Source organism: Pipistrellus kuhlii, unplaced genomic scaffold (assembly GCF_014108245.1).
Source record: "Pipistrellus kuhlii isolate mPipKuh1 unplaced genomic scaffold, mPipKuh1.p scaffold_m20_p_14, whole genome shotgun sequence".
NCBI lineage: Eukaryota > Metazoa > Chordata > Mammalia > Chiroptera > Vespertilionidae > Pipistrellus > Pipistrellus kuhlii.
In genome coordinates this window covers 9033649-9051973 of record NW_023425449.1, presented here as the reverse complement: position 1 = coordinate 9051973, position 18325 = coordinate 9033649, and the positions used below count along the sequence as shown (strand labels likewise).

General features: G+C 44.3%; 1 protein-coding gene across 1 annotated transcript; it reads right to left on the bottom strand.

Moving 5' to 3' along the window:
- Positions 1–8151: 8151 nt before the first annotated feature.
- On the bottom strand, positions 8152–18204 carry SLC25A32 (solute carrier family 25 member 32). The gene is made up of 7 exons (XM_036436644.2): positions 17817–18204; positions 14247–14397; positions 12580–12665; positions 12060–12217; positions 11555–11668; positions 10858–11003; positions 8152–9694 (listed from the first exon to the last, which is right to left on the bottom strand). The coding sequence occupies exons 1-7, from the start codon at positions 17971–17973 to the stop codon at positions 9559–9561; spliced, it is 948 nt and encodes a 315-aa protein (XP_036292537.1). The 5' UTR covers positions 17974–18204; the 3' UTR covers positions 8152–9558.
- Between the last annotated feature and the right edge of the window lie 121 nt (positions 18205–18325).

The following is an 18325-nucleotide window of genomic DNA, read 5'->3' as shown; positions in this document are numbered from 1 at the left end:
GCCTACAGATATAACCATTGAATTTTAGGAAATAAGGGGAGAGAAGAAAATGTTAAGTGACATGACAGGGTTATAATCAGCAAACCCAAATCAGGAAACTTGAAAGACAACTTGGTTTCTTCAACAAATTGCAAAAAAAGAGAAAAAAAAAATATTGGGAGTAAAAGATTTAATATATCAACCCATTTCAATGTTTGCATTTTATTTGGATACTTAAGTTAGTTGGTGATATTTAAACATGAGATAGTTAATGTTAAATAATTAAATAGTTAATGTTAAATAATTTAAACATGAGATAGTTAATGTTAAATAGTTGGTGATATTTAAACATGAGATAGTTAATGTTAAATACTCCCAATATTTTTTTTTTCTCTTTTTTTGCAATTTGTTGAAGAAACCAAGTTGTCTTTCAAGTTTCCTGATTTGGGTTTGCTGATTATAACCCTGTCATGTCACTTAACATTTTCTTCTCTCCCCTTATTTCCTAATTTTATTTTTTAAAATATATTTTATTGATTTTTTACAGAGAGGAAAAGAGAGGAATAGAGAGTTAAAGACATCGATGAGAGAGAAGCATCGATCAGCTGCCTCCTGCATACTCCCTACTGGGGATGTGCCAGCAACCAGGCAGGGTACATGCCCTTCACCGGAATTGAACCTGGGACCCTTCAGTCCCCAGGCTGACACTCTATCCACTGAGCCAAATTGGCTAGAGCTAATTATGTATTTTAGGTGTGATAATGGTCTTGTGGTTATTTTTAAATACTGCTGTTAGTAGAATTAGATTCCTTACAGCGGTGTGATTCAAGTTCCTATTTTCTCACTCTCAGCTCCTAGAGGTTGCTTTTTGGGTCCTTGCCGTGTAGACCCTCCTCTCACAACAGGGCTGTGTTTCTTCTAAACTGGCAAGGGAACGAATTCTTGCAAGACTTGCCTGACGAGGTAAGTCAGACTCGCCCAGGATAATCTCCGTTTGGATTTTATTTAACTGATTAGGGACCTTAATCACACCTGCAACATCCCTTTTGCCATATTAACAGAATCCTGGAGGTGATATCCAATTATATTTGCACAAGGAGAAATTATACAGGGTGTGTACACCAGGGGGCAGGAATCCCGGGGTCCATCTTAGACTTCTGCCTACCACAGACGGCCGCCTGGCCATCTGCACTCCTTCTACTACTGAACCAACAGGCGAAAAGCAGGTGAACCTACTGGTTGGAATGATTGACCCCAATTGCCAAGGGGAATTGGTTGCTGCTGTGGCGGACGCACTCACCGAGGAGGGGACCGTGTTGGAAAATGCTCTTTGGGAAGGTTCGGTGGCCGGCCATCGAGTGGTGAAAGGGGAGTTTGCCAGTTTGCCTGCACCAGCAGATGGTTCTGAATTCTGGAAAATGTATAAGATTTCTCCTAAAGCATCAAACGCCAACAGCCAAGGTCAGTGGTTTCGCAGGAACCCGAAAAGGGCAGGATGATTAAGGATCCAGCCCCCTGGAGAAGAAAGCTTTGGATCACGTCACCAGGTGAGGCACCCAGAGCTGTGAGCTCTGGCCCCGGGGCTGGGAAAAGACGGACGGACTGGGGAGTGGACCGCGAAGGTGACAGATACCAGCTTTCACTGCGGCCAGTGAAAAAGGCCAGGCCTGTGGGAGCTTTGGGTATTTTCTCGTTACGCGACATGTTTACTTGTGTATGCTCGGTCTTTTCTTCTTTCCCCTCCTTCCCATTTGTAGTGTGTGTGTTAAGGTTGGTGGACGTCAGCTTTACAAAGTACCATCGTGTTCGGTGAACAGAATCTCCCCGGGGAGCGTGCCTGCATGGGAGTGGTATCCAGTGCAGCCGGCAGACTGGACTCAATGACCGATGGGGCCTTGTGTCTTCTCATTGGGAGAAGGGCAAGAGCTTCGCCTGCCAGGGGGATAAAACACAGTTCATGGCTTTGTTGTTGTACAGGAATTCGCAGGTTAATGTACTGGTTAACCCACTGGTGAATCTACAGGAACTCACACCTTGTAGAAGGGTGCGTGTGGAAGCTGAGTAGTTCAAGGAGTCGATGGAGCCTCTGATGGGCTCCAAACTCATCCTGCTCAGGGGCAGTGGCCTGGCGCTCGGCGTTTCTCCTTTGGAACGAACAAATCCAGTAGAGGACCCTGGAGGGGTGTTGCCGAGGAAGAAGCTTCTCCTCCTGGTACCAGTGTCCTGCAATTCTTTTCTTCCCGCTCTGGCCACATACATGCCGGGGTGTGTGTGTGTGTGTGTGTGTGTGTGTGTTGTCAGCATGTGGTTATCTGGTGGCGCTTTGCTCTGTGTGCATACCCAGAAGGCACAGGCCCTCACTACTTCACAGCCCAGCCGGGAGGCCTGGTGACCACCTTGCTGCAGGCGGGCCTCCTGCTGTGAGCAGTGCCAGCATGCCCCTCCACCCGCCTTAGCTTGCCAGCCTCCCGCAGGCTTGTTCCCAGGCCTTTCCCGTGTGGCAGAGGTCTGTCTGCCCCTGGCTTTGCACCTGCAGCAGGTCCCGACTTCCTCTGCAACCTGCTCCCCAGCCTGGCCTCGCTTGTGTCCCAGAGGCTCGTTCCCTGCTTCTCAGGGGATTCTGACCCGGCTCTGGCCTGGCCGGACAAACAAGCCAACGTTCTCACCACCCCACGCCTTATTCAATGGCATCTGAATGCCCGGGGGGCGGGGGGGGGGGGCCTCTTCCATGCCTGTCCTCCCCTGGGTCCTCTCCCTCAGCCCTAGGGCGCCCGTTAGAGTTCTCTTAACATGCTTCTGTCACTCTATCCTAATTTCACAGTTGTTTCAGCTTCTCCTGTTGAACTTCTGTGTTCTGGCTCCTGGTTGCCCCTTGATCTCTAGAGCTGTGATTACCTGGTGAGTTTGGGACGAGGAAGTGAGCACGAGGAGCGCTTTTTCTTCTCCCTTGGGAATAAGGTGCTCACAGAGAGCATGCACTCCCCACCCCGCCCCCCTCCACCTCCCTGCCCTGTTTTACAAGGGCAGGCTGTAAAATCACCATGTTCCATTGTTGTCTGTGGCTGGATGGGTGTGTCTGTGTGACTCTGGGGCTTGGTATGAGGAAACCGGCTCTTATACAGACATAAGCCTCATTCTCTGGTTTCAGCTTTATCGCGCCAATAGAGATCGCATTTCATGCTCCACTCACTCACTTCTTGTCTATTTCTGGATTATTTAGACTAGGGGTGTCGAACTCAATCAGAGAAGGGGCCAAAATCTAAAATCCAGCCTAAATCGCGGGCCGAAGGGTTTACTGAACAGTCATAAACTGTCATTGTGATGGAAACGCAGCGGAGTGCAGTGATGACAGCTCGGTGCGGGCCACATTGCAAGGCCTGGCGGGACAGATTTGGCCCGCGGGCCTTGTGTTTGACACATGTGATTTAGACCCTGGGTGGGGAAGAGGTAAATGTGAGTCACTCACCTAACAGAAGCAGCTTGTTGCTTTTTCTTTCCACATGTTGAATGTGAACGGGTTTAATCCCTTCCTAGCCTTTAGTAGACTCATCTCATAATGAACATACATTAAAATTTAATATAAACGTACAGTACTATAATATCCGATCTCAAAAAATACCCTAGAACTTCCCAATCATTTTTGTACAGTTGGGCCTTTCTACCATAAGCAGATTTCAGTTATTTTTCTGAGTCTACTGGTCAATCTTCTTTTATGCTTTTCGTGGTGAGTTGAATAATTTTCAGCTTTCATAAATATTAAGTAACATAATGTTTTCCTATAAAACTCAAAACATTCCAAATAACCTACACAGCACATGTAAGGATCCCCAAGTGTGCACTTTTAATGAAGGTGACATCACTGTCCACAGAATCAAGAGCTCCCTGGCATCAGGATGGGTGGGTGGGGCAGTGGCCGACTGTAGGTCTCTGCCCAGATTCTCTGTCACATGGGAAGCTTTCAGTTTGTTAAAGTAACGGAAAACCCAACTGAGTCTGGTTTACAAAGTAAAGGGAAGCTTAATGGTTCACCCGATTGAAAGTACAGAGGTACATGTGCTAGGGGTGAGAACCGACCCAGAATCTTAGGACTGAGTTTATCTCCTTTCTCCTCCCTCCCTCCCTCCCTCCCTCCCTCCCTCCCTCCCTCCCTCTCTCTCTCTCTTTCTTTCTTTCTTTCTTTCTTTCTTTCTTTCTTTCTTTCTTTCCTTCTTTCCTTCCTTCCTTCCTTCCTTCCTTCCTTCCTTCCTTCCTTCCTTCCTTCCTTCCTTCCTTCCTTCTTCTTTCCTTCTTCTTTCTTTCTTCTTTCTTTCTTTCTTTCTTTCTTTCTTTCTTTCTTTCTTTCTTGGAATCTTTTTCTAGATAGTTAAATCTTAAGCTTATATGAAAGAAAAGTAGTTGTTTTTTTAAAATTCTCTCTCCCTCTCCCCACCCCCCAGTTTGAGGTAGGATCTAATTTCCTTTTAATTTTTTTACTGTCATTTCTTTGGTGTTGACTCCATTTTGAACACATTCTCCTGAATTCATTATCCTAAATTGGATTTGAGGAGCTCTGAGAGTTACATGAATCCGCATTCATGAAACAGCCGAGAGAAAAATCTATGTCAGTATGCTAAGAAATAACGACTCTAAGCGTCTGGCTGGACCAGCATAGGTAACTGTCAATGCCAAACCATTCGTTAGGAATAGCGATGGCACATTCACATTGGCTCTGTTAACCAGGGCCCTCCTCTGAGGCAGGTGAGGCCCATTCCACCTAACGCACAAAGGTGAAGATGCAGGGAGGGGTGGGTCCTGAAAAGAAACAGGTTGCCGAAACTGGTTTGGCTCAGTGGATAGAGCGTCAGCCTGCCAACTGAAGGGTCCTGGGTTCAATTCTGGTCAAGGGCAAGTACCTTGGTTGTGGGCACATCCCCAGTAGGGGGTGTGCAAGAGGCAGCTGATTGATGATTCTCTCTCACTGATGTTTCTAACTCTCTATCCATCTCCCTTCCTCTGTAAAAAAAAATCAATAAAATATATTAAAAAAAAGAAAGAAAGAAAGAAAAGAAACTACTCAGAGGAGAAATTGAAGCAGGGCAGCCAGCAATAGGTGCTCACTTCCTACTTCCTCATTTAGAAAGAAGCCTAGGGCTTTAACCCCAAACTTACCTCACATATGTTCTCTCTGTCACCTAAGACGTTTTTACAAAACAGACATAAAAGTTAAATCGTGTCCCAGTGTTAAGATAGTAATTCTATAATCACTAAAAGACTTTGCTATGTCTGTGGTAGTGCATACTTGATCTGGATGATTTTATATCCAGTTAAGTGTCCACATTCAAAAGAAAATTCTCTCTGGTGCCTTGTGAACTCAAAAATACCTTTTAGTTGATATGCCTTTTTAGTGTGGTGTTTAAAAACCAATATGAAGAGGAACAGGGGACATGGGGGAATGTAGAAGAAAGTAAAGGGGGAACAAATAGTCATGGAAGGAGACTTGACTTAGGATGGTAAATGCACAATACAATATATAGATGACGTAGTATAAAATTGTACACCTGAAACCTGTATAATTTTATTAACCAATGTCACCCCAATAAATTCAGTTTAAACAAAAGAAAACTCTTGCCCTAACCGGTTTGGCTCAGTGGATAGAGTGTCGGCCTGCGGACTGAAACGTCCCAGGTTCAATTCCAGGTTCGAGAGCTGCGGTTTGCCGACCCCTGCCCTAGGAGATGTATTGGTAAACATTGCTACGAAGAGATGTCTCAGATTTTGGTGCCTATGATTTCTCTAAGATTCTTATGATTTCACAACTTACATCGAAGTCATTTACCCATGTTGAGTTTATTCTTGTGTGTGGTGTAAGTTGGTGGTCTAGTTTCATTTTTTTTACATGCATCTGTCCAATTTTCCCAGCACCATTTATTGAAGAGACTGTCTTTATGCCATTGTATGCTCTTGCCTCCATTGTCAAGTATTAATTGAGCATAATTATGCCCATGTATTTTTAATATCCACATTGGTGTAGATTCTGTTGATGGCCCACCCAGACCCCTCTTACAGGCTGCACCCACAGCCCAGCGGCAGGTGTTGGCTGCTAACAGCTCCTGCCTCCACCTTATCTGGAGGATCACCCTTAGCAGAGCAGAGGCACCTAGCTCCCCTCCCGCTCTTCCTCCCCCGACTGCAGGGAGTGATGACTGCCTGATGTGGAAACCTAGTAGCTCAGCCTCTCAGCTCTGGGCAGGATAATGTATGGGATCCAGTCCACATTGCAGAATACACTGTAGGGCCAGGCTGTGGCTGGAATTCAGAAACCTCTTCTTCCCCTACCTGATCTTGAATCCGGATCCGGATCCCACTACACATTTCCCCTAAGAGCACTCCCTCAGTAAGTCAGTCACCTGCCCAGGAATCCCTAGCTAGGTGTGACTATGAAGGAACTGATCTGAGACGCATTTTACAGATGAGAAAACTTGAGACGAACGGAAGTAAAATCATTTGCCTAATGCAGTGTGGTCGGCAAATTGTTGACAGAGTATGCTGACCGCTGTGATAGGGGCTAAATCACAAGGAACAACAGCCTGTAATTATTGGAATCGAGAGTCTAGGTCAGTGCTCGGCAAACTAATGAGTCAACAGAGCTGCAGTTCTCCGACCACTGACCTAAGGGAAAGCTGAAATTTGAAGCCAGCCTGGCTCCTGAAACTGCTTTTTCACCATACTGTAATGGCCACCTGCCCAACGTCTTCTGGCCACTCATTCCCTCTACCCTAGTTAATTCCTGCCTCAGAGCCTCTGAACTTCCTATTTTCTATTACTGTGTTTCCTCTCATTGTGGCTCACTTCCTCATTGATGTAAAACTTGAGGCCAGTGCGTGAAGTTCATCCTCGGGTGTGGTCTCTAGGCCTGGACAGTGATGGGGCTGAAAGGGGTCCCTAAGCCTGAATAGTGATCGGGGCCCATCAGGATCAGGGCCCATCAGGGCCTTCTCTCTTTCTCCCTCTCTCTCTCTCTGAGACAGAGGCCAGTGCATGAAAATTTGTTAATTCTGGTGGGAGGGGAAGTCCCTCAGCTCGATCCGTGCTTTCTCACAATCCCAGGGGATGTCCTACTGATGGCTTAGGTCTGCTTCCCATTCTGCAGTCTGGCCTCCCTCTGCTGGAGGTGACTGGGCAGCTGATCAGGGGATGGCGCCAGCCAGCATGGCCCTGCCCCCTCTCCCCTCTCCCATTGCCATCCCCTCCGCCTGCTGGCATGCACCTAAGCTGGCCTGGCACTGCCTGCTTGCTGGCTCCATTGACTGGTTGTTCTGCTGTTTGGTCGATTTGCATATTACGCTTTTATTATTTAGAATGTTTCAATTTTATCCTCGAAGAGAATTTTCTTGGCCTCAACCATCTTACCTAACAAAGCAACACTATTTATAACCCTGCTTTAGTTTTTTTTTTTTTTAATATATTTTATTGATTTTTTACAGAGAGAGGGATAGAAAGTTAGAAACATCGATGAGAATCACTGATTAGCTGCCTCTTGCACACCCCCAACTGGGGATGTGCCCGCAACCAAGGTACATGCCCTTGACCGGAATCAAACCTGGGACCTTTCAGTACACAGGCCAACGCTCTATCCATTGAGCCAAACCAGTTTCGGCCCCTGCTTTAGTTTTATTATAGCATTTAATACCTGATATTTTATTATGCTTGTATTTGTATGTTTTCAGCACTCACAATAAAATGCAAGTTCCCTAAGGGCAGGAAAGTTGGCTTATTTGTTGCTGTATCCTCAATGCGTGCTAACATACCTGGCACAGAGCAGGAGCGCAATAACTATTTGTTGAAGGGAAATGAATTCTTTTTTTTTTTTTTTTAATATACTTTATTGATTTTTCACAGAGAGGAAGGGAGAGGGACAGAGAGCTAGAAACATCGATGAGAAAGAAACATCGATCAGCTGCCTCCTGCACACCCCCTACTGGGGATGTGCCCGCAACCAATGTACATGCCCTTGACCCGAATCAAACCTGGGACCTTTCAGTCCATAGGCCGATGCTCTATCCACTGAACCAAACCGGTTTCGGCAGGAAATGAATTCTTGTCTCAGAACTTATAGAACTTTGTAAAAATCTTCTTGCATGTTCTTAACTAAGAACATAGTTATTTTCTGTTTATTTATTCTGCAAGCATATATGATCTTAAAGGACAGAAACTATGTTTTATTAATTTGGGTACATAGGAGGTATTCAAATAATGACACTACCTCTAAAACTCCAAATATCAACTGCAGCTTATCTTTCCATAGTGACTGTCAGGATTTTATATTATAGTATAATCATAGTATGAAAAAATACATCACATTTAATTTATAAAGTATATCTGGGTGTGTTACAAGAAATTATAGTAAATATAACTAGGTACTTATCATTTTACCTTTATTTTTAAAACAATGCCATTTTCAAAATATAAAAAATAGACTTATTTTCAAAGAACTATTAAATATAGATTTCAAAACCACAATATTTTATTTACAACAAATAGATGGTAGTGCAAAAGCCGTCATGGGTGTTTATGATAAATAAAAATATTAGCATTATTCTGGCATCATTTTTGGGGCAGAACTTTATATTTATAGATATTTACAATGACTCATAAAGTAAAACCAATAATGACCATTAATGTAATTTGTACTTGAACCTGAATTTAAATAACCAATGTAGATTAGTCATTTATTTGGGACCTGGACCCATTTATACAAAAACTGAAGTAGGAAATTAAAGTTTCTCAGCTATATGCAGCATGTCAACACATCCCAGTGATTCCAGTATCTGTATAAATTGATCTATTTGCAACTCCAGTAAGTGATTTATATGCTAAATCAGAGCTGACACATCTGAATTCCAGTTGATTTATAAAATTTAAAATATAGTAGGTACCCATGCCGAAAAATAGTGGGACCCAGGATTCCATTTTAATTTAAAGAACCTCTGGAGATAAAATCAATGGTGGAATGACAAACAGATGTCAGAGATTTCTCAAATTTGGGAGAAGCACAGAACTTCTCAAATTTCTCTAGTTCACATATTCCAACGGAATTAAAACTAATGCACGTGTACAGCAATTTTGTTTTTCTCAGCAAAATCTCCCAATTCTGAAATGGTCTGGATTTGGGCACTATCTTTCCCATCCAATCCTCCAAGTGTAATCTACCCATGGGACAGTGAGGACATCCTTACAAGAAGCCATCTTCTTGCTGTCACAGAGGTCAATCCTAAAGCTAACCCAGGCCAATGAGTTCAGAGAAAGGACATTCATCTAATCCATTTAGCAAATGCTGCAAAACAGCTTCTCCTTGAACAGTGGAGAAATCCGTGAACCCTCCACTCGATGTCAGCTTCCCTGCTGTGATCATGGCAGACAGTTCAGGCAGAGGCAGCCAAGTCCCACATACACGGGGAAGGCGAAGGCGAAAGCAGAAAACATTGTGATTTTTTGGCTTCTGATGATTACAGACCCATTTTGTTTATGAGCTTTACGTTTCAAACACAAAGGAGCGTGTTGCTGCCCTGGGCAGATGTCCTGGACTTATCTTCTTTTTGCTCAATTCTTCCCTTCTCTAAGGTCAAATAAGAAATGTGACACATTTTCATACACCACAAAAGTAATACAGCAGGCTGGAGTCACTCGAATCAAATTGGGAGCAATTCCTTTGTAAAATCCACCGATGCCTTCTTTCCTTTAGAGGGAAAAATAGACACATGCTTAGTTTCTAATATAGCTAGGCTGCAGATACAAAAGTTTACTGACATGGGGCATGGAGCCAGCAAGCAAACATCACTGCGATACAAATCCATGTTTTCAACACCCTGAAGTAATGTGGTTTATGAGCCATTTGAAGAGGACAGGGATACCTCAAAACTTAACTGAAAAGTGCGTTAACGATAACCATCTTTCAAATGCCTTTATAGGTGTAACATGCAGGAGTATTAACTGATCTATCGTAGGCATTAAAAACCTCATATATTACATATAAACGCAAGACAACAGTAAAGATAGCATATACCAGAATAAAACTTTATATCCTTACTGCCTAAAATAGGAATATGGCCTTGGATCTTGTCACTGAGATTCTTGATAAATATTTACCAAACTGAACTTAATTGAAACATGTCAAATACTCTGTTCTGGCCTTTTAGAAGTAAAGATGAACATGAGGATGAATAGCTATAACAGTCTAACTATTCGCATGCCGAAGAACCAGCATTTCTCCCATCCAAGTACTAACCAGGCCCGACCCTGCTTAGCTTCCGAGATCAGACGAGATCGGGCGCGTTCAGGGTGGTATGGCCGTAGACAGAACCAGCATTTCTTCCAGACATGGAGACTAATGCAATAAGCTCTCATTTAATGTAGTCAATAGGTTCTGTGACTTTAAGTGAAATGATTTATCACAGAACCAATTTTGCCACAGGCTAATGGATATAAACAAGAATTAAGATCCTATGGCATCTCATTGACATTATAATGAAACAAGGTTATTCGAGGACCTGTTATATTTGCAAAAGTTATGGTGCTGATAGCAGGCATGGGGCCTTCTTAATTGTACTAAACCAAGTTTTTTAAGACTTCCTTGAATACAGGCCATTCAAATATATTATAACATCTAAATTTTGTTTTATTTGTCAAAGCACTTTCATAGATCTCATCTGACTTTTATAATCACCTTGTCAGTCCAGATGTTCTAATTTTACAAATCAGGCCTTAGAGAGAGTAAATCCATGCTCCTATATGCGGTAAATGGGAAGCACGCTGGCCTTTGCTGTAAAACTAATATCAGCTGGACAGCCTGATTTGCAAGGCACCTCCTAAGAGCCATTTTGATACACCACATGCTCTCACCTCCACGTCTTTGCGATAACATCCAACACACCCTTGTAAGACATGTGCTGATCCTGAAGACGCGCTCTCACAACTTGATATGGGTACGTTGCTGCTACAGCAAATATTTTGGATAGTGCGGCCACAGATATATATTCTACGGTGCTCTACAACACAAAAACATGTCTTTCTTTAGACAGGATTTCTTTAAAAATATAAACATACAAATTATATAGGAAAACAAACATTTAAATAGATCTGAAGTGAAAAATACTATTTCCCCTCTTAACAGGTTTTGAGCAATTAAGGGTTTCTATTTTTCTTTAAAATATTGTTTTTATTGCTTTCAGAGAGGAAGAGAGAGGGAGAGAGAGATAGAAACATCAATGACGAGAGAATCATTAATCAACTGCATCCTGCATGTCCCCTACTAGGAATCGAGCTTGCAACTGGCCATGTGCCTTTGACCTGAATCAAACCTGGGACCCTTCAGTCCTCGGTTAACACTCTATCCACTAAGTCAAACCGGTTAGGGCTAAGGGTTTCTATATTTAACATTTGTGTGTCATTAGCCTATAAAATATTTAACTAAAAGTTAAATTAGTGACAGAGTCAGTACTCATCATCACAACAATACTTCTAAAGTAAACAGGACAACATTTCCATCTACTATATGCCCATAAAAGTAAATAATACACTTTTCCAGGAATCATCTTACCAACTGGGCTTCTGGTAATCTATTGATATGCTGATTGTATTTCAACTTCAACAATTCATATGTCATAAACTGAAGGGCACCATGTGATGTTCCAAACAGCCCAGGAACGAACCCCTAAAATGAAAAACACACACCACAAAACAATTAAAAAAAAAAAAAAAAAAAAAAGCTAAACTAAGCAAATTCCCATAACACCACAGCTTCCGGGAGGGCAGTAAGGAATGGTGACCTCCATTTGTGACTTACGGGAAATGGTTACGCGACAAAGTTTTAGGCAGTTCTCATTCTCACACCCACCCATGTTATGATCATACATCTTATGGGGACACTCAGCTTACAGTACATTCCAATACTGTAAACTATATTTCACTTCCCATTAAACTGTTTAGTGCCTAAGTTTGGCTTCTTTTTAGAACTGACTACAGCTCATTCAGATCGGGGGCAACAGAGGCAAGGGAAATTGCAATGGTCAATCATCACAAATGTACTGATAATAGCTCGTTACCTTATACAAGCCACGCACACCTTCGTACTTATATATTTTCAGAAGTGTATCAAACATTCCTTGGTACTGCCGCTGTTGGGCGTTAACACTCTCGTACTGTAACATAAGGCGAGTTTTTGCTACCCATAATGGGTTTGTAATGCAGAGAGTCATGGCTCCTAAAAGCAAATTAGAATATGATTACTCAGCAAACAGGTATTTTATACAATGAGGCAATTACACAGGCAACTAAATTATATAATTTGAAAACTGAAATTATACTTTCATTAAAGGAACACTATACCAAATCATTTTAAACTATTAGAAATGTATACTTTTCCTAAATTTTACTACCTGGTGACAAGGTAAAACCTTTGAAATCTATCCAGAGTAATCAATAAGAATACCTGCTTTTTAAGAAATTTCATGCGATCACTGATTAGTATAATTAGATAAGCACATTTAACCTCTGGTATTCAAAAGTAAAAAGGCAAATAAAACAATGGTGAAAATATGACATTTTAAATTTCACATGTCTTACCAGCTTGGGCAGCTGAGACAAGGTATTCTGTTGCCTCTAACCTTTCAGCTCTTCCTTCTGTCTTGTATGATTTGATGGCATTGTAACTAAAAGAAAAAAACATAAAACATCAATATTTCAGTAGGTGTTATAAAGCAGTCGAGTCTGTTTTAAATCGGTGTGGCCCTAGTCAGTTTGCTCAGTGGTTGGAGCACTGGCCCATGAACTGAAGGGTCCTGGGTTCGATTCCAGTCAAAAGTATGTACCCCAGGCTCCATCCTGGGGTCTGGTAAGAGGCAACCAATTGATGTGTCTCTCTCATATTGATGTTTCTCTCTTTCTGTCTCTCCCCCTCCCTTCCACTCTGCTAGAAATCACTGGAAAAAATATCCTTGGGTGAGGATAAACAACAAAATCATAATAGTAAGTAATAAAATAAAATGGCATGTAACTTAACTAAGCCAATGCATAATGCAGCCACAAATTGAGACCTTTTTCAAGAATGAATTAACTGGCATGGTTTACTGTTAAGATTATGCCTCTCCTTCCCCCAAATATAAATGAGTAGCAATATAAAATATTATATATACATATAATATTTTAATGATACACTTTTCCATTAATAAAAATGGCAGGGAAAACTATGAGGGGTGGGGGAAAGTGCAGAGGTGGTACAGTGATTGGGTAGAGAAGGCAAAAGAGACCAAGAGAGGTACCTAACAAATATGTGCTAAACACCTATGTTCAGGCACTATGGTTGTCAAGTCTAGTAGATACGTGTTCCTGAGCAGGGAAGTCAAGTCAGCCTATTTTCTCTAACTCCGATTTCCACTTTCTCTTGAGAAGAGATTTCAGTGAAATAAATCTCTCCAAGGGGTAACAATACCATTGTAACATGAATCAAGTATCTGTCTCAACAGATAAACCTTTTATGGCTTGTTCTTAGAAACTCTCTTTGGAGAACCTATAAAACCCCGAAATTCCTAATAGCCATGAATTTTATGCATGTAGTTTCACTCTTGGAAGTATGTCTTAGAATTGAAAAAAAAAGTAAACAATACAAACGCTGAATTTTATTTTGCTTCCACTAAAGCAGCACGTGCTCCTCCACTGCAGGGAGATGATGCTTTGGGCCCAGGCTTTCCGACACTCAACAGGCAGGCTGAGCCTGCCACAGGTGCTTCCTGTGGCTTCCTCGGTAAGCATGCGATAGCAGTTCTTTCAAATGTGATGCTATCTTACAGGTTAGGGATAAAGGAAATGAATGAGCTGGGAAGATGATGAAGTAGGTCAAATAAGAGGTAAGAAGGAACATGCCTCAAACTCTTTCAGCTAAGCACGGGCTTTTGCTTTCTGTTCTCAGCAGGGGTTTTCCTGTGGTACATGTTCTCACAGGCGTCCCAAGATCTGTTCTCGTCTGCTCTTCCAACTTCATTATGAACCATAGTGTATTTTGGTAAGCCATTTTCCTGAATTCTTCTCACAGAAATGGCTCTCTAAGGGTGTTTCTCCATTTTACCTCTTTGCCTTCTTCCTTCCTAGTAAGAACGTTCTTCCAGACAAATGCCTCCATTAGCTAGAGCTAACAGAGAATCAAACAAGCCATTCTGTTCTTCCTGACCTTTCTAATTCAGACAAACCGATTAAATGACTCATCTTGTTTTATTAACCGATACAGATCTACTCACAAGAAAAAGTAGAGTCCCCAGGATAAACCTGCACCCCACACATTTGGGGTGACTCCTTGGTAAAGTCCCCGTAATCCATCAATTTTCCAAATGGTAGTCAAGCAATGCACAATTCCTTTATATTTCGGTCTCAGCTCCAATCCATCACTCACTGCAGTAAAAGAGGTACAAAGTCAGGTGAGAGCAGAGTTCAAGTTCTGAATCACATATGAACATAGATGTCACACATTCATATAAAGGAGATAAATTCAGAAGAAAAATGTATTCAGGTAGAGGAAATTATTTTCCAGGATTACTTAATATTTTTAAAAACACATTCATGAATTTATTCATGTTTTTATTGAGGGCATATTGAGCATTCAAATAAAACTCCCTCATGAGTTTTCTAAATACATCAGGCTCTACCCCACTCCTCCATCCTCCCACCAAGCTAAACTACTTCTTAGGTGAAATAATTTCTAATTTTTCTACTATTCTGGCCATCTTTGAGTTTTAACTCGCACTTGACTCATGGAAATAGTCCAGATTTGACATAATGGTACATCGAAGACTGACACACCCTGTCACTAGATACTATAATTTTATTATAAGGGGTTGATTCTACAAAAGCATAAAAACTACAGTATTAATGTTGACGGCCAACCAACTGTTTTGATTTCACTTATCCATTTTGCCAAAATTTCCTCTTTTTCTATCACCATTTCACATACTGTGGGCTTTGTTATTACAAAGCGCTGTTCTATCTCCCAGATCTTTAATTTTGTCCTTCCACCCAACTTCAAAGGCCTTATCTGTCACCTAGCCCTTTGGGTCTCCCATTACTCTCCCCATTTCATCAAGATTACCAATCTTCTCAGATACCAAGAATTCCCTTTCCTCAGGCACAGGAACTGAACGCTTATCACACACTCTTAAACTCACTAGGCAAACCACAAAGTTCCTCAATCATTATCTCCACTGACATCTCTTCTGTTCCCAGACAAAAAATTTACAGTAGACACCAAATCAGATAGGCCAGCGCCCTTAGCCAAATCCAAATTTCTTCATGTACAACCCACTGTCTACCAGGGATTCCTGGATGTAGTAGTATGGTGAGTGGTTAAGTGCCACAGGGTTTTAGATTACACTGCTTGGGTTCAAATCCCAGCTACTTCTATTATCCTTGTCTGTACAATGTGGAAAATAATTTCACAGGACTGTTCAGAGCCATCAGTGAGATAATGTGCAGTTCACGGTCTTGCTCCTAGTAAACTGCTCAATGAATGTTGTCGTAATTTATTTGTGCATGCCTCATATACTCCATGGGAATTATATGCCTCTGTGGGTTTTCTCCAAAGGATAATACTTCATAATTTTCACTGTTTTTTTCCTTCATAGAATGGCTCCTTACTTCCTGCCCAACTTTCAAAATATCAGTCCTTCTGGAGGAACCTTAAGATCTAATGGGACCTTTGCAGATATAGATACATATGGCTATCAGCAATCTCTGTATCTTTAAAAATATATTTTTATTAATTTCAGAGAGGAAGGGAGAAACATCAATGATGAGAAAGAATCATTGATCAGCTGCCTCCTGCACGCCCCCTACTGGGGATCAAGCTTACAACCCAGGCATGTGCCCTTGACGGGGAATCAAACCAGGGACCCTTCAGTCCACAGGCCCATACTCAATCCACTGAGCCCCAGTGGCGACCCCGATCCTGAAAGAGCACACCCTCCAGAAGCAGAAAGCAGACCTCCAACAAAGAATACTCCTGCACAAGAACAGGAGAGACAATGATCAAAATCTCTTGGTGAGACAAGGGCGGCCAGCAAGACACATACAATTCACACTGTCGTTCTAAAGTGTTTCAGGGCTCTGAGGGTACTTAAGACGTTCTGGTATCTCTGCTTAAATCCTTTGCTTCACCTTCCTAGTTCTTACTCTATCGTTCTCTGAGGGTCACTGTAATCTTCTTCTATAATAATAAAAGTCCACCATGCTATGACACACTGGCGCCAGGCCAGCCAAGGTGGGTGCGATGCAGTTGGTGAGGGGGCCCCCCGCCATCGCCCCTTGAGCACCCCATAGAGGAAGGCCCTGGCCACTGGTGGGCGGGTGATCAATGGAGGGGGGAAGGGAGGGTGGTTATGGGCTTGGGCAGCCCCAGGCCAAGGCAGATGCGGGCAGGGGCGGGGCCGGCAGCCAAAGGGAAGCCTGGTGCCAGCTGCTGGGGAGGAAAGGCCTGCCCTTGCACCATTTTCGTGCATCAGGCCTCTAGTCCTAAAACAGCTCCCAGGGATTCCTTTTCTGCCCCTGCTGGGACCCTGAACTACCTTCTAACTAATCTCGTGAAGCCTTATGAGATTACAAGGCCAGGAGAGTTTTACGACTCTTAAGTTACAGGACCTTCAAAACTGCCCTCCGGAATCACTGGAAAACTTAACCACAGAACAAGCTCTCTCGTCTGCACTGTAGATTCGGACAAATTCCTTCAAGGAGATTTCCAGGATTGCACATACCAGGAAATCCAGTTATACCTGGAGTCCTCCTCTTTTACCATGAAAACCCGCAGCTTCGAACCCCTCCCCTTGGCATCTCCCCTCCGTGGCAGGGGGAAAGCCTGACTGGGTGCTGGGCATGTCATCCTAACCAGAAACCCCCTGAACACACAACCCTCCTGGCTGTATCTAAGGACGCCTGGGTTAAGGCTCTGACCTCTTCTGGTGCTCCCAGGAGGCCTCCCCTTTCCCTCCCTTAGGTGGGAGGAAATCCCTCAGATCCTCTCTCACAGGGATGTTTCCTTCCCACCCTCTCTAAAATCAATAAACACCCTCCCCTGAGGACTAGGAAAAAAGCACGTGGCTTCTGCCTACCTACCTGTTCCTCACTTTTAACTGTGTGGACCTCGCACCATGCCTGCTGCAGGTTACCTTACACTAAGCGCTTGCATCTTCCTCCCCGCGGGGCTGCCCAACACGTGGCTTCCCTGTGCTTCCAAAGTACCTTCCATCGCGAATGTTGTGCCCGTGGTGAGGGCTAATGCCCATAATGGGCCAACCCCTCTATCGGTCATCGTCTCTCCTGTTCTTGTGCAGGAGTATCCTTCGGTGTGTGTGTTGTGGGGCGGGGAGGGGTCTGCTGTCTGGTTCTGCTCTTTCAGGCTCAGTGGATAGAGTGTGGGCCTGTGGGCCGAAGGGTCCCTGGTTTGATTCCCGTCAAGGGCACATGCCTGGGTTGTAGGCTTGCTCCCCCGGAGGCGGCGGATCAATGATGCTTTCTCAAATCAGGCTTGGAGTCCCACGTGGTACACCCGTGGGGACTTCTCTCTGACTTTCCTACCTGTGCCCGCCATCCCTTCCTCATGGGGAACCCCGGCGACGGCGGCCAGATCCCTTGATCAGGCCCCTTCTTCTTCCCATCTAGTTCCCCGTTGAGCCCGGGCTGAGAGCAACTCCCACGCTCGCCTCTGCTCTGGAAGGAGCAGGGGAGACCAAGGCCTCCTTCCTGCACCTTTATCACCCCGTTGTGGGGAAGAGGGGGAAGGTGACGACAAGGATTAGGAGTCCGGTGTCCGCGCGGGTTCTTACCGGCGAAGCGGATCTTCACCAGGTCCAGCGGGTGCAGCGCGAGGTTGGACAGGACGCCGCCGCTCACCCCCGCCACCAGGTTCTCGTACCGGACGTGGCGGAACACCGTGCTCCACAGCGACGCCCCGGGCGCCGGCTGGTCCGAGCCCGGCGTCATCGGTTCGGGGCCTGCAGGGACCACGGCGCCGAGGGCCGCCGGGGTGGGACGAGATGCAGTGGCCGCCACCCTGACAGCGGGGTGCTAGCCCACTTCCGGGACCGGCGCGCGGACTCGGACGCACGGAGCCCGGGGACCTGGCAGCCAAAGGAGCATGACAGGGGCGCAGCCGCGCGAGTCAGCGCCGCCGGGAGGGCGGAGCGCGCGGGAGGTGGGCGAGTCCCCGCCCAGCCTCGCCCATGGCGGCTGCCAGTCGGGGCTGAAGTGCCCGGAAACGCCCCTGCCCCGCCTCTGTCGGGCGGAGCTACGGAGCGCCGCGGGGCCCAGTCCAGGAGGCGGTGTCCGGGGGCCG